At 41.7% G+C, this 26048-nt stretch overlaps 1 protein-coding gene across 1 annotated transcript in view; it reads right to left on the bottom strand.

Annotated features, from left to right (window-relative positions):
• The window catches only part of LOC132823008 (exocyst complex component 6B), a 649049-nt gene that overhangs the window by 340391 nt on the left and 282610 nt on the right, over positions 1-26048 (bottom strand). Inside the window, exon 8 of the mRNA XM_060836576.1 lies at positions 18478-18546. Coding sequence (XP_060692559.1) covers positions 18478-18546 — 69 coding nt within the window. The remainder of the gene's footprint in view (positions 1-18477; positions 18547-26048) is intronic.

Here is a 26048-nt window from a genome sequence, read left to right on the forward strand (position 1 = left end):
TTATTCATCAAAGATGTAAAGCTGATTAGCACACAGTTAGAAAGGGGAGTCGTATAAACATAAATCCTCTAAAAAACCTCGTACACACCTAGACATACAACGGAAAAGGTTCTCTGCAGAGCTTAACTTTAGCACAAAAACATTTGTACCAATTTTTCTTAGTTCCTGAAGGGAGAAAGGACAAGGTATGAAATGTTCAAAATGGCAGGTGTCACTGCGATCTTGAAACACTGTTCACTCAATAAACTATTCAGTGGATTATCAGGAAAACAGCTGGGTTAGGTTACTACAGTATAATTCATAGTTACCCCAATGGACTTTCAAAAAGGATTTTCTCAGAAATGCAGAGGACGAGCTCGGTAGCTCCTCTCTCTCTCTCTCTCTCTCTCTCTCTCTCAGCAGGTTGTATCACAACTGAACTTTAACTAACATCTAACACAAAGTCCTAAACTCCAGGTATGTGATTACCAGGAAAAAAGATGAAACAACTAATTTAAGCAATGTTACTTCTAAGAAATTTTATTAAAAAGAATCCCAAATGTCCTTTTAATAACATTTTTAACAAAAAGGGGTCTCCACATGCAATATGATCCACAATCCTTTAACACGAATTCTCAAAAAACCTAATAATAAAGTGACTTCATAACATCATATAACCATTGGATAAATAACACACCATTTTTAGAGTCACAGAGTCAGGCAGCACAAAAATAGGTCCACGATATCTATCCCAATCAACAAACACCAAACTACACTAATCCCATTTACCTGCACTTGGTTTATTGCCTACTATGCCCTGGCATTTTAACTGCTCATCCATATACTTCTTAAATGATGTCTGCATACTTGCTTCCACAACCCTCTCAGGCAGCCCATTCCATATTTCTACCACCCTCAGGATCAAAACAACATTTTCCTCAGATCTTCTCTAAGCCACGTACTCCCCACCTTAAACTTGTGCCCACTGGTCTGAGACATGTCAGCCATGGGGAAAAGATTCTCACAATCTACCCCGTCTCTGCCTCTCATAATTTTGTCGTTCTCATTCAGACCTCCCCTCAGCATCCACTACTCCATGGAAAGCACAGCCAGCTTATTCAGTCTCTCTTCATAGCCAAAGACTTTTTATCCAAGACAACATCCTCATGAATCTCCTCTGCACCATCTCCGGTCCAATCACATCCTTCCAATGGTGTGGCAACTGGAACTGCATAAAGTATTCCATCTGTGGCCGAATCAATATTTTAGAAGGTTTCAACAATACTTCCTAGTTCCTATATATTACACCCCAGCTTGTGAAGACAATCATCTCATATGCCTTCTTCACCACCCTGTCTACCTGTCCTGACATCTTCAGGAATCTATGGTCTTTTCCACCATGATCCCTTTGTTCCTCAGTACTCCCTGGGGACCTACCATTCATTGTATATATTATTCCTTTATTAGATTCCCAAAATGCATCACCTCGCACTTATCAGGATTAAATTCCATGTGCCATTGCTCTACCGAATTTACCAGCTGTTTAATATCAGACTGCAGCCTGAGACGATCCTCCTCACTATCAACATCACTCCCACTTTTCGTGTTATTTGCAAACTTACTAATTATATCTTGTACACTTACATCCAAGTCATCGACAACTGGGGTCACATGCTTCCAATCACAAAAGCATCCCTCCACCATCAACCTTTGTCGTCTATTTGCATGCCAATTTTGGATCCATTTTGCCATCTTGCCTTGGATCCCATGGCCTCTTACCTTTTGGACCAGCCTTCCATGTGAGACCTTTTCAATGGCCTTGCTGAAGTCTATGTAAGCCACACAACTGCACTACTCTCATCAAAATAAAGTTAAAAAAAATCACACAACACCAGGTTATAGTCCAACAGGTTTAATTGGAAGCACACTAGTTTTCGGAGCGCCAATCCTTCATCAGGTGATCCTTAATTTACTGGGCTATCCCTGTTGCCCTGCTTGAACAAAGAACCACGTTGATTATTCTCTAATCATCTGGCACTTCACCTGTGGCCAGTGAAATATTAAATATCAACCAGTACCCCAGCAATCACCTCCCTTGCCTCTCAGAGCAGCCTGGAATACATCTCATCAGGCCTTTATGCCCTTGAAAACATTCAACTGCACTTTATTGCTTAACATGTCCTACAGCGTCACCATTCCAAATGAAATCCCCAGCAACAATGCCTTTCTCCTGTGTGAATACAGATGAGAAGTATGAATTTAATACCTTACCCACATCCACTGGCTCCATGCACAAATTGCCCCATTGCTCTCTAACAGGCCCCCACTCTTTCCCTGGTAATCCTCTTACTCTTAATATACTTATAAAATGCCTTGAGGTTTTTTTCTTAATCTTATTTGTCAAAGATATTTCATGGCCCCTCTTTGCCCTCCTAATTTCATTTTTAAGCAATCCCTACACTTCAAGTAAGTCCACAGTTCGAAAGTGGGAGTCTTTTAAAAGTAATATAGTGAGAATTCAGGGCCAATGTATTCCTCTAAGAGTGAAGGGCAAGAGCAGCATGTCCGGGGAACGCTGGATGTTGTGAGTTTGGTAAAGAAAAACAAAGAAACAGTATGTAGGTTAGATTCCCTACAGTGTGGAAACAGGCCCTTCGGCCCAACAAGTCCACACCGACCCTCCGAAGAATAAGCCACCCAGACCCATTTCCCTCTGACTAATGTACCTATCACTATGGGCAATTTAGCATGGCCAATTCACCTGGCATGCACATCTTTGGACTGTGGGAGGAAACCAGAGCACCGTACAAAGACACGGGGAGAATGTGCAAACTCCACACAGACAGTCGGCCAAGACTGGAATTGAACCTGGGACCCTGATGCTGTGAGGCAGCAGTGCTAACCACTGAGCCACCCGTGTACTCTATTCTGTGATAAGCAGGATCCAGTTTGCTGTTACAGGATTTGTCATTTCTTACAGTCAGAATGCTTGCTCACTGAAACCACTTTATCAGCCTTACTCCCTAGGATTAGGACCAGCATTGTCCTATCTCTCATCAGACTATCTATGTGCTGGCATAAAAAGCATTCCTTGATGTACTTTAAAAGTCCCACCTCATCTAATCCTTTCACACTAAGGAAATCACAGTTAATGTTAGCAAAGCTGAAATCTCATATTTTTCTCGCATGTCTGTGATTTGCCTACATATCCATGCTCTATCTCCCTTTCACTGTTGCGAGGCCTGTAATATAATCCCAGCAAAGTATTTTTTTATTCCTAAACTCTACTCAGATGGCCTCATTTGAAAAGACTTCAAGGACATCCTCCCTCATTCCTTTATCATAAATTCAATGCACCCATTTCTCTTACATCCTCCACATCCTGCCTGACACTTCTGTACCCAGGAATGTTGAGAGGCCAATCCTGTCCTTCTTTCAACCATGTCTCAGGATTGCAAAATTATCATATTGCCACGTGCTGATCAACACTCTAAGTTCACTTGCCTTACCAGCAAAGTTCCTTGCAATAAAATAGACACAGTTTAGCTTTCCAGAACACCCATGTGCCTTTTCATGCCCATGATTTCTCTGCCATTTGGACCTTTACAGCATTCCTTCGATAACTGAGTGGACCTTGCTCCTGATTTTACATCTACTCCATATCCTATTATGTTTGCCAAGTCAGTTCAAATTAAAATTTGAAGTTCAAAATGAAACAAGACATATTTTAAAAATCAAGATACATTTATACTTGCTCTCAATCACTGTTTACAGATCAATACAGTCCTGCAATATGAAACCTCAAAAAGCAATTAATAAAGAAGCATCATCAGAACTTAAGGCAGCATGGTGGCTCAGTGGTTAGCACTGCTGTCTCACAGCACCAGGGTCCCAGCTTCAATTCCAGCCTTGGGTGACTGTCTGTGTGGAGTTGCACATTCTCCCTGTGCCTGTGTGGGGTCCTTCCGGGTGCTCCAGTTTCCCCCCACAGTCCAAAAATGTGCAGGTTAGGTGAATTGGCCATGCTAAATTGCCCGCAGTGTGAGGTGAAGGGGTAGATGTAGGGTAGTGGGTCTGGGTGGGTTGCTCTTCGGAGGGTCGGTGTGGACTTGTTGGGCCGAAGGGCCTGTTTCCACACTAAGTAATCTAATCTAAATGACACATAATTGTGAGCTTGCTCTTATACATACAAGCTACAATAAAGAAATGTGAGAGAAAAATAATACAGGGGATGAATTTTACACAAGGTTCAATGTGACATAACTTTGTTGCTTGATTGGACGAGGAGATATTCTAACGGCAGAAAGTGTAAAGGACTTGGACGAAAAGGATTAAATAATGAGGACAGGTTGAATACAGTTGGGAAGCATGGGCGATTGTAGGCGAAGAGTGGTGAATTGAAGTGTTTTAAATTATTTAGGAGCTCATGGGTAGCTAAAGAGAAACTACTGCATCTGGTGGTGGAGTACATAACAAAAAGGGCATAAGTTAATATTGAAGCTGGGCCATTTTATGTCAGGCGTGCTACTTCACACATCGGCTCAGGGAAATCTGAAATGCTTTTCCCACAAAAACTGTCAAGGCTAGGATTCAATTAAAAATGTCAAAACTGAGAATTTTTTTTATACTGTGAGATTACCAAGCACGTTAAGGAAATGAAACAAAAATACAGATGAATCTTGAGCTAACCGAGTAGCAGGAAAGACCCAAAGGGCTGAATAGGCTCTTTCAAATGTAGTAAATGACAGGTGAACTAGCTGGGGTGAAACAAAGTAACATCTCAGAATGGCAATAAACACAAAATCTAAAATGTAAAGTTCATGTCAAGCATCACCACTAAGTCAGTGTTAATTTGACTTGATAGGAGCACTCAGTTGGAAAGCATGAAAATTCAAGTTCTTCTACAGGTCTTGAGCCAAATACTGAGATCCTGCTACAAATTTGAGGAAGAATATTCCCAGAGGGTGGTGGGGTTCTGAAACATACTGCTTGACACGGTAGTTGAGGCAGGTGACCTCACAACCTTTAAAAATTACTTGAATGCCATAACATTCAAGACTATGGACCAAATGCTGGATTGGGGCAGTACTGTAGATTTAGTGGTACAAATTTGATGGACCAAAGATGTGTCAAGAGCAGATATGCTGCTAGATCTGAAATGGCTAAGATTAATGCTGAGTTTAGAAGTTTGTAGAGTATCTTAATTAAGATGAAGTGCTGTTTCTAATCTTTGTGTTGAGCCATACAGGAACAGCCAAGTAGTCCAAGAATGTCTGTCTATACACAAGGAGGGGAATTAAAAAGATAGACTACACCCAAGAAGTTCAGGATCATGTTTACAGATAAAACTGAGGTGTTTCAGAAAAACATCATGCAAGCCATGTCAGGTCAAATGGACCAACTGACTATGCTGTCCAATTTGAAAAGATACAGTATGATTTGCTATGTGGTTTTGCAGCAAGAAAAGGGTCATGGGTGAGAAAATCAAAGGAAAGAGGCAATTATTGATTCAAATTGATCTGAGCTATCATTGAATACTTGAAGCGAAGAATCAGTTGCTCATAAATAAAACACTAATCATTAAAACTCTGGTCTGCTGTGAAGCATTAGAGGTTTATTGAGACAGCAAACAATGAGCAGCAATTATTGAATTAACTAGGAAAATTGAGGCAAAACGCTTTGACCTGTAGCAAACCCTTGAACTAACACATCATGAACCTTATCGCTTCTCAATAATCTAGCTGGCAATTTCAGATCCTTATGCATCCAGTAACCTTTGAACTTTCACTCAATAATGTGTTAGGAACTGACAGCGTGGGAACGAAAGAATCACAGCTATCTGATTGGATATCATATTTCAAAGGCCAAATTATCCTGTTAAGTGGCTGTATTTTCATTCTGGCTGCAGCTCATTAACTAGATTATTTGGAAGCAGGCCAATGGATGAAAGATTTAATACTCACCTCTGAAGGAAAAATCAACTTGCTGCATTTCCAAAATTATTGGTGCAGTTTATAGATAGTTTGTAGGGACACCATTGCAGAGAATTCATGAGAAACTTCTTTAACAGACAGCAGTGAGAATGGTGAATTTGTTCCTGCATGTAGCGGGTGAGGCAAATAGCATTCACACATTTAAGAAACAGCTACACAGACAGGAAGGAGAACAGAATAGAAGGTTAAGTCTATTGGGTGAAATGAAGCTTCTTTGTTCTGTTTTTAAGACATTGCTAAAAACATATGAGAATGACCATGTTGACTGGGCTTGTGCACTAATACCCTTTTAAATAGCTCACTGTCAAATAGTGTTTGATGAAAACAATTTTGGATATTTCACTGTAAAGGCGCCAAATAAATTGTTGCTGTGAGTTGGGAGTTGACTCATGCCAAGGATAAACACTGGTTGGGCTGAACGAGCTATTCCTGCTCTTTAAGTTCTACGTACAGGTGAGTAAAAACACTTTGTAAAAACACATTGTTGCGAGTTTGATTCCTGACCCACGATGAGGAAACAGTTTATAGCGGAGACTGCAAACACTGCACAGCAGTTGGTCTCAACCAGCCCACAGCGCTACGGAATCGAAGAGGTGGCATTTCCTGGTTAGTGCGGCAGCAGCAGAAGGATTGGCTGAACGATGGAATTCAAGACATTCCAAAGTGCCAGCTATCTCCTCGTTTTCAGAGACAAACAAGAGGGAGGCAGAAATACTGGAAATTACTGCTCAAAGAATTCTTAAACACTGATGAAATGCAAATAACTTGCACATGATGAGAATGGAAATGATAAATGCTGTGGCTACAAGTGAGGCTTTGACACTTAAGGGAAACATTTTCTTAACATCAATCATGATGCCCTCAAATGACAGATTAGGGATTCTTTCTTATTTTTAGCTAATCCACTGGAATTTAGAATCAAAGAACTGGCAAGGCAGTTCAATGGAATCATGCAACTGTTTGTTTATGGTTAATAGTCCTGCCCTGGAGCACAATGCAGACACCATACACATGAGAATTTAACTAACAACATCATCTTAGAATCATCAGTGAGCACAGTGCAGGAAAGGGCCAACCAGCCCATTGAGCCCTTGTGACATACAATTTCCTTTGATCCCAGATTCTTCTCAACCTCTTTCATCTCCAAAAGATGGACTAAAAGTTCCGTCTGGATTCCTGTTTCAGGTCGAAAATGCAGCCAAGTAATTCAGTGTTGGCATTCAATTTACAGAGTCAAAGCCACTGGTTTAATAAAAATACTCCTGAGTAAAACTAATTCACCCAGGGAACCAAACTTTCCAACCACTCCTGGATTAGACAGGATAAAAGAAAGAGTCCAACAGCTGATTCCCAGTCAATTGAGACGTATCTGGCACTGGTACTCCAGAAATGTTTCCCAACAATCTCCAGGAATTGAAGACTAGTCTCCTGGATAATACTGTGAACAAACTAAGGAACAAAGCATAGCTCCTTAAGAGCAATAACAGTCTGGCAACAAATACCTTGGTGTGAAATTATTCATTTTGGTTGTAAAAATTGAAATGCATAACAGTTTTTTGAAAGGTGTGACACTTGTAAATGTTGATTTGGAGACAACATCAGCATGCAAGAACAGCCTGCAGTTAGGAAAACAAATGGCATCTGGCCTTAATTACAACAAGATTGAGTACAAGAATAGGAAAATGCTACAATTATATAAAGGTAAAGTCACCATTGTCTTACGAGACCATAGGCTGCTTTCTCATTAGAGAGAGAGACAACTGGTGGGGGGGTAACCGGAGAGTCATCACACTTCAGGCAAGGGGAGTGGTTGGGAAGAGTCCTCGTGGTCACCTAACCTGGTGCAGGAATTGGACCCACATTATTGGCATTTCTCTGCGTCAAAAGTCAGCTGTCCATCCAATTGGCTTTGGTGAAATCACATCTGGAGTACTGTATGCAATTTTGATCTCCATATTTAAGGAAGAATAGACTTGGACAACAAATGCTGTGGCAAGAGTTCACAAGATTGGCCTTGGGAAGACAAGTTTGCCCTTGATGAGCAGCTGAATACTGTGGATCCCTGACAAGTGATCTTGTTGGAACATTTAAGCTTCTGAAGGGGCTCAGTAGGGTGGATGCTGAGAGATTATTTACGCTTAACCAGGAATCTAGAATACAAGGGCACAGACTCAGGATAAGGGGCCAGTCATTTAGGTGAGACATTACTTCAAAGAATCGTGGATCTTTGGAATTCTCCAACCTAAAGGTTTGTGAATGATCTGAAATTTGCATGAAGCTAGGGAAGTGCTTGCTGGGCTCCTTGCTAAAATATTTACATCATTGATAGCCAAGGGTGAAGTGTCAAAAGACTGGAGGGTGGCTAATGTGGTGTCATTATTTTTTAAAAGGTGGTAAGGAAAAGCTGGGGAACTATAGACCGGTGAGTGAAGACATCATTGGTTGGTAAGTTATTGGAGGGGATTCTGAGGGACAGGATTTACATGCATTTGGAAAGGCAAGGACTGAGTAGGAATAGTCAACATGAGTCTGTGCATGGGAAATCGGATCTCAGTAACTTGATTGAGTTTTTGAAAATGTTGCAACAAAGAGTGATGAAGGCAGAGTGGCGGATGTTGTCTAAATGGATTTCAGCAAGGCATTCAACAAGGTTCTGCATGGTAGACTGGTTAGCAAGATTAGATCACATCGAATGCAGAGAGAGCTAGCCAACTGGATACAAAATTGGCTTGCAGATAGGAGACAGAGATGATGGTGGAGGGTTGTTTTTCACACTGACGTCTGCGATCAGCAAGGAATAGTGTTGGGTCCACTGCTTTTGTCGATTCTATAAATGATTTGGATGAGAATATATGAGGCATGGTTAGTACATTTGCAGATGACACAAAAATTGCTGGTGTAGTGGATAGTTATCTCAGAGGACAACAGAATCTTGATCAGATGGGCCAAGGAGTAGCAGCTGGAGTTTAATTTAGATAAATGAGAGGTGATGTATTTTGGCAGTAAGGCAAATTAGGGCAGGACTTATTCACCTAATGGTAGTGTTCTGGAGAGTGTTGCTGAACAAAGAGACCTTGAGGTTCAGTAACATTTGTTACTCCTTGAAGGTGGAGTAACAAATAGATAGGATAGTGAAGAAGACGTTTAGTACACTGGCCTTTATTGGTCAGAGTACTGAGCATAAGAGTTGAGAGGTCATGTTGCAGCTGTACAGGGCATTAGTTTGGCCATTATTGGGATATTGCATTCAATTCTGGTCTCCCTGTTACAGGAAAGATGTTGTAAACTTGAAAGGGTGCAGAAAAGATCTGCAAGGATGTTGCCAAGGTTGGAAGGTTTGAGCTATCGGGAGAGGCTGAATAGGTTGGGGCTATTTTCTCTGGAATGTCAGAGAGAGAGGGGGGTGACCTGATAGAGATTTATAAAATCATGAAGGGTATGGATAGGGTTAATAGCCAAGATTGTTTCCTCAAGGTAGAGGAGTCCAAAACTGGAGGATGTAGGTTTAAGGTGAGAGGGAAAAGATATGAAAAGGACGTAAGTGGATTGAGTGTATGAAATGAGCTGCCAGAGGAAGTGATGGAGGCTGGTACAATTACAACATTTAAAAAGCATCTAGAATGGTATATGAATTGGAAGGGTTAGAGGGAAATGGGCCAAATGGGACTAGATTAATTTAAGATACCTTTGCTTACAAGATGGCTTTTTGGAACAGCTTGTCATGGAGCCCACAAGGGAGCAGGCTAATCTGGACCTAGTGCTATGTAATGAATCAGACTTTATAAAAGATCTTAAAGTAAGGGAACCCCAAGGAAGCAGCGATCATAATATGGTAGAGTTCAGTCTGCAGTTTGAAAGAGTGAAGGCAAAATCGGATGTAATGGTGTTACAGTTAAATAAAGGTAATTATGAGGGCATGAGAGAAGAACTGACGAAAATAGACTGGAAGCAGAGCCTAGTGGGGAAGACAGTAGAGCAAAAATGGCAGGAGTTTGTGGGTATCATTGAGGACACTGTACAGAGGTTCAGCCCCAAGAAATGAAAGATTATCCGGGGAGGGATTAGACAGCCATGGCTGACAAAGGAAGTCAGGAAATGTATTAAAGAAAAAGAGAGATCCTATAAAGTGGCCAAGAGCAGTGGGAAATCAGAAGATTGGGAAGGCTACAAAAACAAACAGAGGATAACAAAGAGAGAAATAAGGAAGGAGAGGATCAAATATGAAGGCAGGCTAGCCAGTAATATTAGAAATGATAGTAAAAGTTTGTTTCAATACATAAGGAACAAACGACAGGCAAAAGTAGACGTTGGGCCACTTCAAACTGATGCTGGAAGCCTAGTGATGGGAGATATGGAAATAGCAGGAGAATTAAACAAGTCCTTTGCATCAGTCTTCACAGTGGAAGACATGAGTAATATCCCAGCAATTAAAGGGAGTCAGGGGACTGAGTTGAGTATGGTTGCCATCACAAAAGAGAAAGTGCTAGAAAAGCTAAAAGGTCTTAAAATTGATAAATCTCCTGGCCCTGATGGGATACATCCTAGAGTTCTGAGAGAGGTGGCTGAGGAAATAGCGGAGGCATTGGTTGAGATCTTTCAAAAGTCACTGGAGTCAGGGAAAGTCCCAGATGATTGGAAGATCGCTGTTGTAACCCCCTTGTTCAATAAAGGATCAAGACAAAAGATGGAAAATTATAGGCCAATTAGCCTAACCTCAGTTGTTGGTAAAATTCTAGAATCCATCATTAAGAATGAGGTTTCTAAATTCTTGGAAGAGCAGAGTCGGATTAGAACAAGTCAACATGGATTTAGGAAGGGGAGATCGTGTCTGACAAAATTGTTGGAATTCTTTGAAGCGGTGACAAGTAGGTTAGACCAGGGAAACCCAGTGGATGTGGTCTATCTAGACTTCCAAAAGGCCTTTGATAAGGTGCCACACAGGAGGCTGCTGAGCAAGGTGAGGGCATATGGTGTTTGAGGTGAGCTACTGGTTTGGATTGAGGATTTGCTGTCTGACAGAAGGCAGAGAGTTGGGTTAAAAGGTTCTTTTTCGGAATGGCAGCCGGTGACAAGCAGTGTCCCGCAGGGTTCAGTGTTGGGGCCGCAGCTGTTCACATTATATATTAATGATCTGGATGAAGGGACTGGGGGCATTCTAGCGAAGTTTGCCGATGATACGAAGTTAGGTGGACAGGCAGGTAGTACTGAGGAAGTGGGGAGGCTGCAGAAGGATCTAGACAGTTTGGAAATGGCTGATGGAATTCAACGTGAGCAAATGCGAGGTCTTGCACTTTGGAAAAAAGAATAAAAGCATAGACTACTTTCTAAACGGTGAGAAAATTTGTAAAGCCAAAGTACAAAGGGATCTGGGAGTGCTAGTCGAGGATTCTCTGAAGGTAAACATGCAGGTTGAGTCTGTGATTAAGAAAGTGAATGCAATGTTGTCATTTATCTCAAGAGGGTTGGAATATAAAAGCACCGTTGTGCTACTGAGACTTTATAAAGCTCTGGTTAGGCCCCATTTGGAGTACTGTGTCCAGTTTTGGTCCCCACACCTCAGGAAGGACATACTGGCACTGGAACGTGTCCAGCGGAGATTCACACGGATGATCCCTGGAATGGTTGGTCTAACATACGAGGAACGGCTGAGGATCCTGGAATTGTATTCATTGGAGTTTAGAAGATTAAGGGGAGATTTAATAGAAACTTACAAGATAATCCATGGCTTGGAAAGGGTGGACGCTAAGAAATTGTTTCCGTTAGGCGAGGAGACTAGGACCCATGGACACAGCCTTAGAATTAGAGGGGGACAATTCAGAACAGAAATGCGGAGACATTTCTTCAGCCTGCGAGTGGTGGGCCTGTGGAATTCATTGCCGCGGAGTGCAGTGGAGGCCGGGACGCTAAATGTCTTCAAGGCAGAGATTGATAAATTCTTGATGTCACAAGGAATTAAGGGTTATGGGGAGAACGCTGGTAAGTAGAGTTGAAATGCCCATCAGCCATGATTGAATAGCGGAGTGGACTCGATGGGCCGAATGGTCTTACTTCCACTCCTATGCCTTATGGTCTTATGGTCTTATCTCGTCGGCATGAACAAGCTGGACTGAAAGCTGTGTTTCCATGCGGTACAACTCGATGCCACAATGACTCAATCATTGAATACATTTGCCACTGGGTTAGACAGAGTTCTGAACCCTCAGGGAATCAAGGGACAGAGGGAACGAGGAGAGAAAGTGAACCTTAAACCTGAGAGCAATAATGTCTACATTAAATGTCAGAATAGGTTCGGTTTGGTCTACTTCTGATCCTACTTCTGGTATTGTTGTGAACAATGGCTACACGTCAATGGTACTAGACAGCACATGAGGTATTGTGGAACTATATTAATGCAAGTTCAATTTTCTTTCAAGAAAAGGAGGAGTGTTTTCTTGGTCATTAAGCAGTGCAATGGAACTGCACTCTGGTATGTTCAGGCAAAGAGAAAAAAATAAAGAAACTGAGGTAAAAAAGTAGACAAATAAAGAACACCATTAATCCAGTAATAAGGAGATTGGCAGGTCTAATTTCACACACAAATTAATGAAGCAGATCTCAAACTGAATTGGGAGATCATGGGTGATGTGACTCTGAAGGGTTCAATACTGAAGGTAACGGTGAAGGATAGAAGGCAACAAACAAAATTGCCATTCAGTTACTAGAGAAACAAAACCGAACTCCAGAAGAGGTCAACACCTTTAGGAAATCAGGGAAAATGGGTCAGAGAAAAGGCAGAGGAAAAAGAAGTCATACTTCAAAAGCAGACACAGATTTCACAATCTTTAAAACTTAATGTGCAATCATTTCATTCATCTAATTGTTATCCTGTTTTTGAGAGAGCTGTTAAGATATTGGCTCCTTGTACACACTACTTTCAGCTATTTATCCAGACTGGCAGACTCAGGAAATGATCTCTGAGGAAACTCTTTAGATTTCTATGGAGGGTACAGATGGGAGTTTTTTTTTAAACAGCTGAACCAGAAACAATAGATAAATGAAAGATTTGAAGTCTACTTGCCGGTACCCTGCCACTGACCCCATGAGCTACAACGTTTTGCCACTCGTGACCTTTCTGTGAGAGTTCAGAGTTTCCTGTGGCAGTGGCACCAATTCCCAGATAGCTCAGTCTCTCCCAACTTCCAGCTGCTGACGGTGGGAATTATAGATACCAACACCCTCTGTCACCAAGACCCTGACCATGGACTGACCTTGAGACACAAACCGCAGCACACGGCTGAACTTTTACCCTGCAGATAAGCAGCAGGGACGCATGAAAACCCAGTGCAGCAGGCCCAAGCTTGTCGTATCTTTCTTGACCACTTTAGCCTTGCTTTGGGCAACGATAGAAACAGAACTGAGTTGCATTTGGCCTGAAGTAAAATTTCTGTCTTCAAAAGCTAAATCAGACTGAAAATTGGAAATGCTGAGAAGGAAATTACATAGTTTAGGAGCTTCACTTTGAGAGACAGTCGCCTGAATGACTTCACAGGCATGCTGGCAGGTGGGCATGGAGTTAATGGCAACAATGGTCAGATACCTTCCCAAATGAGGTGGCATTCGTCCCAAGGGCTAAAAATTCTTTGTGAGATAGTAACGTGACTCTCCCATGAGCCTGCAGTTATACACTCCAATCCTTCAATTTGCATGAGTAAAAATATCGTAGACATGAGCTGCCAGAGGAAATGGTGGAACATAGAACATAAAACATAGAACATTCCAGCACAGTACAGGCCCTTCGGCCCTCAATGTTGCGCCAACCTGTGAAACCAATCTAAAACCCATCCAACCTACACTATTCCATTATCACCCACGTGTTTATCCTATGACAAATTAAATGCCCTTAATGATGACGAGTCCACTACTGCTGCAGGCAGGGCATTCCATGCCCTTACTACTCTCTGAGTAAAGAAACTACCTCTGAGATCTGTCCTATATCTGTCACCCCTCAATTTAAAGCTATGTCCATTCATGCTAGCCATCACCATCCAATGAAAAAAGCTCTTACTGTCCACCCTATCTAATCCTCTGACCATCTTGCATGCCTCTATAGTCATCTCTTAACCTTCTTCTTTCTAACAGCCTCAAGTCCCTCAGCCTTTCCTAATAAGACCTTCCCTCTGTACCAGGCCACATCCTGTACCAGGTCCCTCATCCAGAGACTGAAATCTCTCTGCTCATCCACACTATCAAGAATTTTACTAATCGCCCAGTACTCTGTATTCCTGTTACTCCTTCCAAAGTGAGTTACCTTACACTTTTCCGCATTAAACTCTATTTACCATCACTCAGACCAGGTCTACAGCTCACCTATGTCACTCTGAAACCTGCAACATCCTTCCGCACTGTCCACAACTCTACCGACTTTGGTGTCGTCTGCAAATTTACTAATCCATCCATTTACACCCTCATCCAGGTCACTTATAGAAATGACAAACAGCAATGGCCCCAAAACAGATCCTTGCAGTACATAACTAGGAAATCAACTCCAGGATGAACATTTCCCATCAGCCACCACCCTCTGTCTTCTTCCAGCTAGCCAATTTCTGATCCAAACCGTTAAATCACCCTCAATCCTATGCCTCCGTATTTTCTGCAATAGCCTACAATGGGGAACCTCTTCAAACAATTTACTGAAATCTATATACACCACATCAACCGCTTTACCATCATCCACCTTTTCAGTCACCTTCTCAAAGAATTCAATAAGGTTTGTGAGGGATGACCTACCCTTCACAAAACCGTGTTGACTATCTCTAATCAAATTATTTCTTTTTAGTTGATTATAAATCTTATCTCTTATAATCCCTTCCGAAACTTTGCCCACAACAGAATAAGGCTCACTGGTCTATAATTAATAGGGTTGTCTCTACTCCCCTTCTTGAACAAGGGGACAACATTTGCTAGCTTCCAGTCTCTGGCACTATTCCTGTAGACAATGACAACATAAAGATCAAAGCCAAAGGCTCTGTAATCTCCTCCCTAGCTTTCCACAGAATCCTGGGATAAATCCCGAGAACCTATCTATTTTCACACTTTCCAGAATTGCTAAGACCTCCTCCTTATGAACCTCAATCTCTTTGAGTCTCATAGCCTATATCTCAGTATTCTCCTCAACAATACTGTCCTGTGTGAATACTGACAAAAAATATTCAGTTAGCGCCTCTCCTATCTCTTCGGACTCCACACACACCTTCTCACTACTGTCCCTAACCTTAATCTTATCCTAGTAATTCTTTTATTCCGGATGTACTGACAGAAAGCTTTAGGACTTGCCAAGATCCTACCTGTCAAAGATTTCTCATGTCCCCTCCTAGCTCTTCTTAGCTCTCTCTTTAGGTCTTTCCTGGCTAACTTGTAACTCTCAAGTACCCGAACTGAACCTTCATGTTTCATCTTTACGTAAGTCTCTTTCTTTCTCTTGATAAGAGATTCAAGTTATTTCGTAAACCACGGCTCTCTTACTTGATCACTTCCTCCCCACCTAACTGGTTCATACTTATCAAGGACACGCAACAGCTGTTCCTTGAACAAACTCCGCATTTCAATTGTGGCCATCCTCTGCAGTTTTCTTCCCTATGCTATACATCCTAAATCTTGCCTAATCGCATCATAATTGCCTTTCCCTTAGCTATAACTCTTTACCCTGGGGTATATACTTATCCCTTTCCATCACTAATGTAAACATAATCAAATTGTGGTCACTATCAAAGTGCTCACCCACCTCCAAATCTAACACCTGGCCAGGTTCATTGCCCAGTACCAAATCCAATGTTGCCTCACTTCTTGTTTGCCTATCTACATACTGTGTCAGGAAATCCTCGTGCACACATTGGACAAAAATTGACCCAGCTAAAGTACTCACACTATAGTGATTCCAGTCAATATTTGGAAAGTTAAAATTCCCCAAATCAAGAGCAACAGACAATGATGTGTGTGGAAGTACAAGTAAATCTCTGTCGGATGTGGAAAGATTCTTTGGGGCCATAATGGAGGTGAGCAGGGAGGTGTGAGCGCAGGGTTTGCGTTTCTTGCGGTAGCAGAGGAAGGTGCCGGGAGTGGGCTGGTGGGAGGGTGTGGACTTCACAAGGGATTTGCGGAGAGAATGGTCTCTGTGCAACACAGATAGGGATGAGGAGGGAAAGAGGGAAATATATCCCTGGTCGTGGAGTCTGTTAGTAGGTGACAGAAATGACGGAGGATGATGAGGTGTATCCATAGGTAAGTGGGGTGGAATGTGAGGACCAGGGGATCTGTTCTTGTTGTGATTGGAGGAGTGGTGTTCAAAGGCAAAAATACGGAAGTGGAGGAGATGCACTGGAGGGCATCGTTGACCACGTGGGAGGGGAAACTGGGGTCTTTGAAGAAGGAGGCCATCTGGGATAGTCTATGGTGGAACTGGTCTGCCTGGGAGCAGATGCGGCAGAGGCAGAGAAATTTTTTGAAGAAGAAGGCCATCCGGGATGTTTGGTGGTGGAATTGGCTCTTCTGCGAGCAGATGCAGTGGAAGCGGAGGAATACTTTGAAGAAGGAGGCCATCTGGGATGTTCTATGGTGTCTTTGAAGAAGTAGTTTGGATGTCATGTTGCGGCTGTACACGACATTGGTTCGGCCACTTTTGGAATACTGCATATAGAGATTTATAAAATCACAAAGGCTATGGATAGGGTGAACAGCCAAGGTCTACTTCCCAGGATTGGAGAGTCCAAAACTAGAGGAAAAAAGTTTAAGGTGAAAGGGAAAGATTTAAAAGGGGCCTAAGGGGAAACTCTTTCACACAGAGGATGGTGTTGAGAGGGTGGTGCTGAATGGAATGAGCTCCCAGAGGAGGTGCTGGAGATTACAACATTTATAAGGCATCTGGATGGGTACGTGAATTGAAAAGGTTTACAGAAATATGCGCCAAATGCTGGCAAATGGGACTAGATTAATTTAGGTTATCTGCCCGGCAGGGATGAGTTATCTCATCCCACGGAAGGGTGTGTTTATGTTCAATATAACTCTATGACTCAATTAACTTATTCAGCATGAGAAGTTACTGCTAATTGGTTGGACTATGGTCAGCATGGAGGTGAAGCAGGAACTGTCAATTATCTCAGTTAACTAATTAAATTCAAAACCAGGAAGTCAACTTTAAGTTCAAACACTTTGACTGATCAGAATTGACTCACATGGTTTGAATTTGATCAGTTAACCTCCGAGCCAGAAGACAGCCCTCTTGCAGCACAGTGGTAGCATCCCTACCATTGGGTTGAGAGGACTGGGTTCAAGTCCATTCTTATAACTTATAATTCAGTTAGTAAAACCGTGTGATCATCACATATTAACAGGGAGGGTTACAGGCATAAAGTGGGGCGCGGGGGGGTGTGGTTGGTCTGGGTGGATTGCTCTTCAGAGGGTTGGTATGGACTTGATGGGCCAAATGGCCTGTTTCCACAACGTAGGCATTCTATGATTTCAATGATAATTTTCACTTTGACAAATGGTGTTTTAACTTAGTTACCATGCGATGCCATCCCAAAAGAAGGGGATGACAAAAAAGGCTAAAGAACCTCATATTAAAAGTGGTTGATCCATGTCCAGTATTGTGCGTCCAATACAAGCTGAAAGGTACAATTACAACATTTAAAAGGTTGGATATATGAAAAGGAAGGGTTTAGAGGGATATGGGCCAAATGTTGGCAAATGGGACCAGATTAGGTTAAGATAGCTGGTCAGCATGGACGGGTTGGCCCGAAGGGTCTGTTTCCGTGCTGTACATCTCTGTGACTCTATGATATCAGAACAGTGTTGGACATTGGCAGGTTAGATCGAGGTCACAAAAGTTAATACATTGGTTGATGTAAACGGTCATAACCTGAAACATTAAGCTGCCTTTTCCTTTTCCTGACACTTTGGGACTTCTCTGGCACTTGTTTTCACTTCTGATTTCCGTCAGTCCAAGTTGTTTGGATTTCCTTTAAATCCATTGTAAAGCAATAACACTGGAATCATTTCTGTAAAAATGTGCCAATGGTGAAACGTCCTCGGGTTTAGCAATTCCACTGGGTCCCTGTGTCCCTCAAGTTAACTTTGGACTGTTCCTTCTCACTTGTGACACATCGTTTGCTCTTGTGAGGTAAAATGAGCTCTGGGATACCCTGCCTCTAAGAAGCCAGGGACACACGGCACGTTTGAATGCAGCATGAATATCAATACAGTTAACACGCACATCTGACTTCCTGCTGGTGTGAAAATACTCAGCAGTGAACTCATGCAACAGTCATAATGAAGTCCACAGCCATGAAACCAAGCCATACTTGAACCCATGATTCCCAAACATTTGTCATCTCGCTGCCAGGCAGGCAAAATACCACTGCAGATCTGCATCAAAGATGTTAACTCCACCTGTATCTCAAGTTAGTTCTCACCATCTCCACCAACATCCCCCACCCCACCTGGAATACAGGATTAAAACCAGGTAACTTACCAGTGCAGTATATATATGCAGACATCTGTAGACGGGGGAAAAGTCGACCAGATCTTGGGCACTTAGTACCTGTCAGACACATGAAACAACATACACAAAAAAAAGGGAAAGAAGGTGAAACTTAGTGCATGGCCCACATCCATATCAATCAATAACACTGTCAATCAAGGCAACACTTCCATAAAAACATCAAAAGCTCCCAAGTAGATATCCATTTTTAAAGACAGGTGTGCAGCAGCTGTTGGAAATTATCAGGACAATACCAGGCCTGTATGTTTTGGGTTTGGCCTTTTACCTTAACACATGTAACCAGGCCTCCCCTACTGGGATTAGAGCTTTTATTAAGTTATGTCACTGGCCTTAAAGGAATCCTGCAGGATAAGAGTCCCACAATGGATAAAGCACTGTGAAATGTTACTACTTACTGCTAAATCACTCACAGATTTTAAACATTTAAACTTTTTGAGAACTAATGGTACATCAAGGTGAGGAACTTCACCATTCCATTGCAATGAGTAACAGCATCTAACATTTCCAGATACAACACAGAGTGATTAAAGCTCTCTCAGAACTGTCCTCATCAAACACTCCCAGGACAGGAACAGCACATTGTTAGATATCGATTAAAACTCCCACATTGCTATCCTCATAAAACACTCCCAAAACAGGGACAGCATGGGGTTAGATACAGAGTAAAGCCCCCTCTACACTGTTTCCATCAAACACTCCCAGGACAGGGACAGCATGGGGTTAGACACAGAGTAAAGCTCTCTTTACACTGTCCCCATCAAACATACTCAGGTAAGGAACAGCACAGGGTTAGATCAAAGTGAAGTTCCCTCTACAATACTCCAGGATGGAGACACCATGAAGTTAGGTAGAAAGTTCCCTCTAAAAAGTTCCTATAAAACACGCCCAAGGTGGTATTGGATACTGATTAAAGCTTACTCAACACTGTCTCCATTAAACACTCCCAGAGCAAATATAACACAGATTAGATATGCCATAATCCTACTTTTACAGGTTTTCAACAAACACGCCGGTATAGTCCAAGTTAGAATCCGAGTACAGCTCTTCTCCACGATCACATCGAACAGTCACATGTTATATACTGAGTAAAGTTCCCTCTATTGAAACTTTCAATACTTAGATAAGAAGATTTTTCATTTCAGCTCTGCAGCCTTTTATTTCTCATTTTGGCTTACTGAATATTTCCTGCACATGCTTACTGTATTTCAAGTGTCCAATCTCCATAGCAGTTTGTTTTTTGTTCAAAAACATATACATTGACTGAGGGTCTGAAGTGGTTTAGATTAGATTAGATTAGATTACTTACAGTGTGGAAACAGGCCCTTCGGCCCAACAAGTCCACACCGACCCGCCAAAGCGTAACCCACCCATACCCCTACATTTACCCCTTCACCTAACACTACGGGCAATTTAGCATGGCCAATTCACCTGACCCGCACATCTTTGGACTGTGGGAGGAAACCGGAGCACCCGGAGTAAACCCACACAGACACGGGGAGAATGTGCAAACTCCACACAGTCAGTCGCCTGAGTCGGGAATTGAACCCAGGTCTCTGGCGCTGTGAGGCAGCAGTGCTAACCACTGTGCCACCATGCCGCCCACTATGAAACAAAGATAGTCAAAAGGATTTAAGATACATGTAAGATATTTAAGTCCACTTTTTGTAACCTGTTCTACAATTTTCTTATTGTTCAACATGTTGTTTTTATCACAACACATCTGCATAATTCAAATTGGCAGGGAAGTTTCTTTATTTGTTCATGGGATATAGGCATTACTGGTCACAAAGCTGCCATTATGTTTATGAAGGTGATGCAGTCCATCAGATCCATCTGAATGAGCATCATGGTTTGGTATCATCCACCCACCATTTCTCCATAACTCTGAATGGTATTTCCATTTAAATAATCATCTAATGTCTTCTTGAAAGACCTTTCAGGCAGTGGAGACAAGACCTGAATCACTCAGCGAGAGAAAAGTTTCTTCTCAAATCATGTCTACTTCTTTCATAAATAAACTTTACATCTGTGCTCTCTCATTCTCAATCTGTTAACAAGCAGAATCAGTTTTCTATGAGTCCAGATCCTTCTTGATTTTGAAACCCTCACTCAAATCTCCTCTCAGCCTTTTCCTTACCAAGGAAAAGATCTTCCATCATAAAGTGAAAGTTCTCTTGGAACCATTCTTGTAAACCTCTTCTGCACTTTTCTGAATGTATTCACATTCTTCCTAAAGTGTAATGACCAAAACTGTATATAATAGGCCAGCTGAGGTCAAACTAGGGTCTTACACAGATTCAACACAACCCCCTTGCTCTCTTACTCTGTGCCTGTATTAATAATTCCTAGAATACTGTATGGTTTAGTAACTAAAAACTGAAAGAACTGTGGATGCTGAAAATCAGAAACAAAAACAGTTACAATGCCTCCAAGTTTTGTATTGTCCACAAATCTGAAATTGCCCCATGCCTGAGAGGGCAAAAATTTCACAGATAAAATATAATGTGGGGAAATGTGAGATCATGCTGTTTTGTATGAAGAATATAGGAGCTAAAAATTAATTAAGTGAAGAAGTCTGCAGAAACAGATTATCTATAATTCTTCCTTATTAATTTTGATCCTCACTAATGCAAGTTTTCTCTTCTGTCCACAGGTCCTGGGCAGTACCTTCCTCTTTTGCCTAATGTGCCCTACTCCTCCTTTCAGCACCTTTTTTTACTCATATGCCAACAGGTGAGTAGAGTGACAGATCAGATAATTGGGCATAATATAAGGAATAGCAGAAAGAGAGTATGAGAAAGCGCTAGCTAATAATGAAAAAAATAGCTAGAGCTTCTGTAGGCATTTCGAAAAAGAAGTGGATAAAGTAAGTGCTGGTCTTCTAGACAGCAAGAATGGGAAGTTTATTGTAGATGATGAAGAAATTGTAGATTAAGCATAAAAATATTGTGTTTTTGCTTTCCTGCGCAGGATAGAAAACACATTCAAGTAATACCTCTAAATCAGGAGGCACGAGGAGGAGTGGAACTTAGCAAAATTACAATGATGAGGGAAATGATGCAAAGCAAACCAATGGACTTGCAGGTCAACAAGTCTATGGGTCCAGATGGACTTCATCCATCTTAAAAGAGGTTGCAAATGAGTTTGTAAATGCATTGGTGCTAATTTTCCAAAACTCACTGCATTTGGGAAAGATTCCATTAGACGAGCAAGTGTTAAACATAACTCCTCTATTCAAGAAGGGAGGGGGACAGCAAACAGGAAACCATAACCCAGAGAACTTGACATCTGTCATGGGGAAGGTGATTACATCAACCTTTAGAGAGATTATAACTGCACACTTAGAAACACTCAAGGCAGTTGGGAAGAGCCGGCATTGTTCTGTCAAAGGGAATATCATGTTTAACTATTTTACTGGAGCTCTTTGAAGCAGTAACATGTGCTCTGGATAAAGGTTGTGTGAGTGAACACAAATCTGGCAGCTGGGATATAATGTGGAAAAATGGGAAGTTGTTCACTTTGGTAGGAAGCATAAAAAGAGCACAGCATTGCTTAAACAAAGAACAAAAGTAGAATTCCAAGGTGCAGAAGGATTCAGTTGCATGAGTTACAAAACCGTAAACTGAACATAAAGCATGTAAGCAAGAAAGCTAATGGGATGTTATCCTTTATTTGGAATGGGATTTGAACACAACAGTAAGGACGCTTCAGATACTTAGGGCACTGATGATGCTACATCTTGAATAATGGGCGCTGTTTTGGTCTCCTTACTTAAGGAACAATGTAAACTTATTGGAGGTGGTTCAGACATCAATTTACTGGAGTGATATCTAGAATGGGTGGTTTGTCTTGTGAGGATAGTTCGGGCAGTCTCTGCTTAATTCCACTGCAAACATATATCTGAACATGAATGGTTTTGATAAGGTGAAAGAATGTTTTCTCTTGCAGTTCATTCCAACTTGAAGACGCTTTTAAAATTAGGAACTAACTTTTCAGAACAGAGATGAGGGGAATTGTTTTCTCTCAGCACGTTGTGCAACCCTCTGCCTCAGAAGGCAAAAGGAATGAGGGTCATTGAATAATTTTAATACAGAGGTGAATATGTTCATGTTTGGCAGTGGAATCAAGAGTTATCAGGGTAGCTGGGATCAATCATAATTTAACTGAATGACAGAATGTAGGCACATAGGGCCAAATGGTTTCTGTTTCTATTTTGTGTATTGATATCAACAACATTCCCTTCATCAGTACACTATCCTTGGGGAATTACACACTGCTGTTACAAAGGGTGTTCTGGGATTTTGACACAGCGACACTTAAGGAACAGCAATATATTTCCAAGTTAGGATGGTGAGTGGCTTGGAAGGAAACTTGCAGAAGGTGGTGTTCCCATATATCTGCTGTCTTTGTCCTTTCAAATGGTAGATGTTAAAGATTTGGCAGATATAGATTTGGTGTTGACGAATTACTGCTGCGTTATACAAGTGCATCTAGTAAACAGTACACAACGTTGCCACTGTGCATTGGTGATGCAAACCATGAACATTTGTGGTTGTGGTTGGGTCATCAATCAAGCAGGCTGCATGTTGGTTATAGTTTCTGAGTCTCACTGAAGGTGCACCTATCCGGGCAACAGAACAGTATGCCATCACAATCATGATAGGAAGCTAGCTATGGACAGGCAAACGGAATAAGGGATATTGAATAACTTTAACACAGAGGAGAATATGTTCATGTTTTGCAATGGAATCAAGAGTTATCAGGGTAGCTGGGATCAACCATTGCATATGGTGGATAGGTTCTGGAGAATCAAGAAGTGAGTTACTTTCTGCAGAATTCTCAGCCTCTCACCAGTTTTTATAGCCACAATATGTGTGTAGCTGGTTCAGTTCAGTTTCTGACCAATTGAACATCCAGGATGTTGATAGTAGGGAACTCAGTATAGTAATGCCATCTCAAGCAGTGATGATTAGATTCTGGTTGGAGACCGTCATTGCCCAATTCTCTTGCGGCATGAATGTTACTTGCCAGTTAACATCCCAAAATCAAATGCCATCCTGGTCTTGTTGCATAGGACACTGACTGTTTCAGTATCTGAAAAGTCACAAATGATGCTCAACATTGTGCAATCCTCAACAACCAACTGCACTTCCAACCATATGATGGAAGGAAGGTCATTGAAGAAGCAGCTTAAGATGATTTGACCTAGGACACTACCCTGAGGAACGCAGCAATGTACTAGGATTGAGATGATGATCATTATGACTTTTTATGCTCAATATGACTCCAACCAGTGCAGTATCTACCCTTGATTTCCAATAATTCCAGTTTAGCTAGGGTTTCCTGATGCCACATTTGGTCAAATGTGGCCTTGATGTCAAGGGCAATCATACTTGGCTTGGTTTTAGAGTTCTGTTCTTTTGATTAGATTGGATTCCCTGCAGTGTGGAAACAGGCCCTTCGGCCTAACAAATCCAAATCGACCCTCTGAAGAGTAAACCATCCAGACCCATTTCCCTCTGACTAATGCACCTAACACTATGGGCAATTTAGCATGGCCAATCCACTTGGCCTGCACATCTCTGGACTGTGGGAGGAAACCACAGCACCAGGAGGAAACTCACGCAGACACGGGGAGAATGCGGAAACTCCACACTGACAGTCTTCCCAAGGCTGGAATCGAACCTGGGACCCTGGTGCTGTGAGGCAGCAGTGTTAACCACTGAGTCACCATGCTTGGATCAAGGCTATAACGAGGTCAGGAGCTGAGTAGTCTTGGTGGAACTCACACTGAGCATCAGTGAGCAAAATGACCCAAATTAGGCTGATTAGGCCGTTGAACATTTTTGATCATTTTTGAGCACAGAATGTAACTGGGCAATGTTTCACATAGTAGGTTGATGCCAATGTTCTAGCTGCACCAGAACAGCTTGGCTGGAGGTACAGCTTAGTTCTGGAGTACAATTCTTCAGTACTACCACCGGAATGTTGTCAGGGCCCAGAGCCTTTACAGCATCAAGTGTTTCTTGATATCGTACGTGTTGCAAATATCTAGTTCATGGTCCACGTATTCTAGTTAGTGTAAACACTTGTAGGATTTGAAGTTTAAGATTAGGAAATGGAATGAACACAACTGAAGTGAGAAAGGTAAAATCAGAAACATCAGGCTTGCTGAGCTGGAGATGTGGGATCTGAATTGCTTACAGTCATAAAAATGAAGAGAAAGTGTTCATTTTGGAAGTCAAAGCTAAAGTAATTAAAACCATTCAGAGACACTGAAAGGCTGTAAAACACATTTGTGTCTTCAGATCAAAGAACAACTTGTGAATGAGGGATATGTAACTTCAAAATTAAGTTGAGAATAGTTCAGAGCAGGCTAGTTATTATGGAGTGTGGTTGGCTTTAAGAAGGTCCTTTGGTTTCAATTTATCTAGGTGTTTGCTGGGAAAGTAGGGAGTTACAGTTTGGAGCTGGGAGAGTAATGCAACAGAAGTTCCAGGTAGGACAGGTCTGGTTTGATGTGAGCAGATACCGGGCGGATTAGGGTCAGGAGAAGACCCAGGTAGCCCCAAGGTCTGGAAAAGATTAGAGCTAAAACGAACCCCTGGAAATTATCATTAATTCGGTGCAGCCAAGACTGATTTGAAAGGTATCCATAAGCAATATTGGTTTGATGCAGCTGAGAAAGGCTGAAGCTTCCAGAAATTCAGCAGCAGCTAGGTGAAGCTAGCTGTTAGATTAAAGCTGAATGTAAGCCTGTAATTTGATGCTGGGCTCAAGAGTTATGGGAACTTGATCTTAGGGATAGAGACTGAACTACCAAACAGACCATTTGAGATCATTTTGGTCAGAAATCCCAAAAAGCATTAAAAGCTAGGTCTTCAAATAAGAACTGGAATCCCTTGTAAAGGAAAGAAAGTTTTAATGAAATTTTGTTTCCAGTGTCACTAATGTCAGGGTGGAATCCATCTTTTCTGCATGATCTTTTCAAGTGCGGCTTTTTGTTTGGGAGGGTGGGGTCATTGGGTGGATCAACCGCAGTCTATCTGTTAAGTCATAGTAACCTTATGTTAATCCTTAACGATGGAGTCTACATTCTATATGTAGTGTATATGATTTTATATCATAAATTCACCTGTGCATTATAACCATTCTGTTGTTACTGCTTTTGTTTCTTTTGTTGAAGCTTGTAATAATAAAGATTTTTTTTGATAACTCAATTCAACCTGAGAAGCTTGCCACTTATTTCCTCATCCTCGGTTCCTCTACACATTCTAATCTTAGTAGATTATAGTTACCAAACTAGATCATAACAAAGATCTGGCTTGTCCAGTACTCCCATAACTGAGATCATAACACAAGGGTTGGGCCAATCATGTATCCAAGATATCACTTGTAAGAATTCCAAATGACACTTGTTCCAATCCTGAATATAAATTTGTGACAAAGAGCCTTTTTTTTCACACAATCATATCAGACTATTGACATCTGCGTCAAAAACCCCATGCACTTGCTTCAGCACTGTGTCTTGTAAGTGAACC

This window comes from Hemiscyllium ocellatum, chromosome 1 (genome assembly GCF_020745735.1).
Source record: "Hemiscyllium ocellatum isolate sHemOce1 chromosome 1, sHemOce1.pat.X.cur, whole genome shotgun sequence".
In the NCBI taxonomy this organism is placed as follows: domain Eukaryota; kingdom Metazoa; phylum Chordata; class Chondrichthyes; order Orectolobiformes; family Hemiscylliidae; genus Hemiscyllium; species Hemiscyllium ocellatum.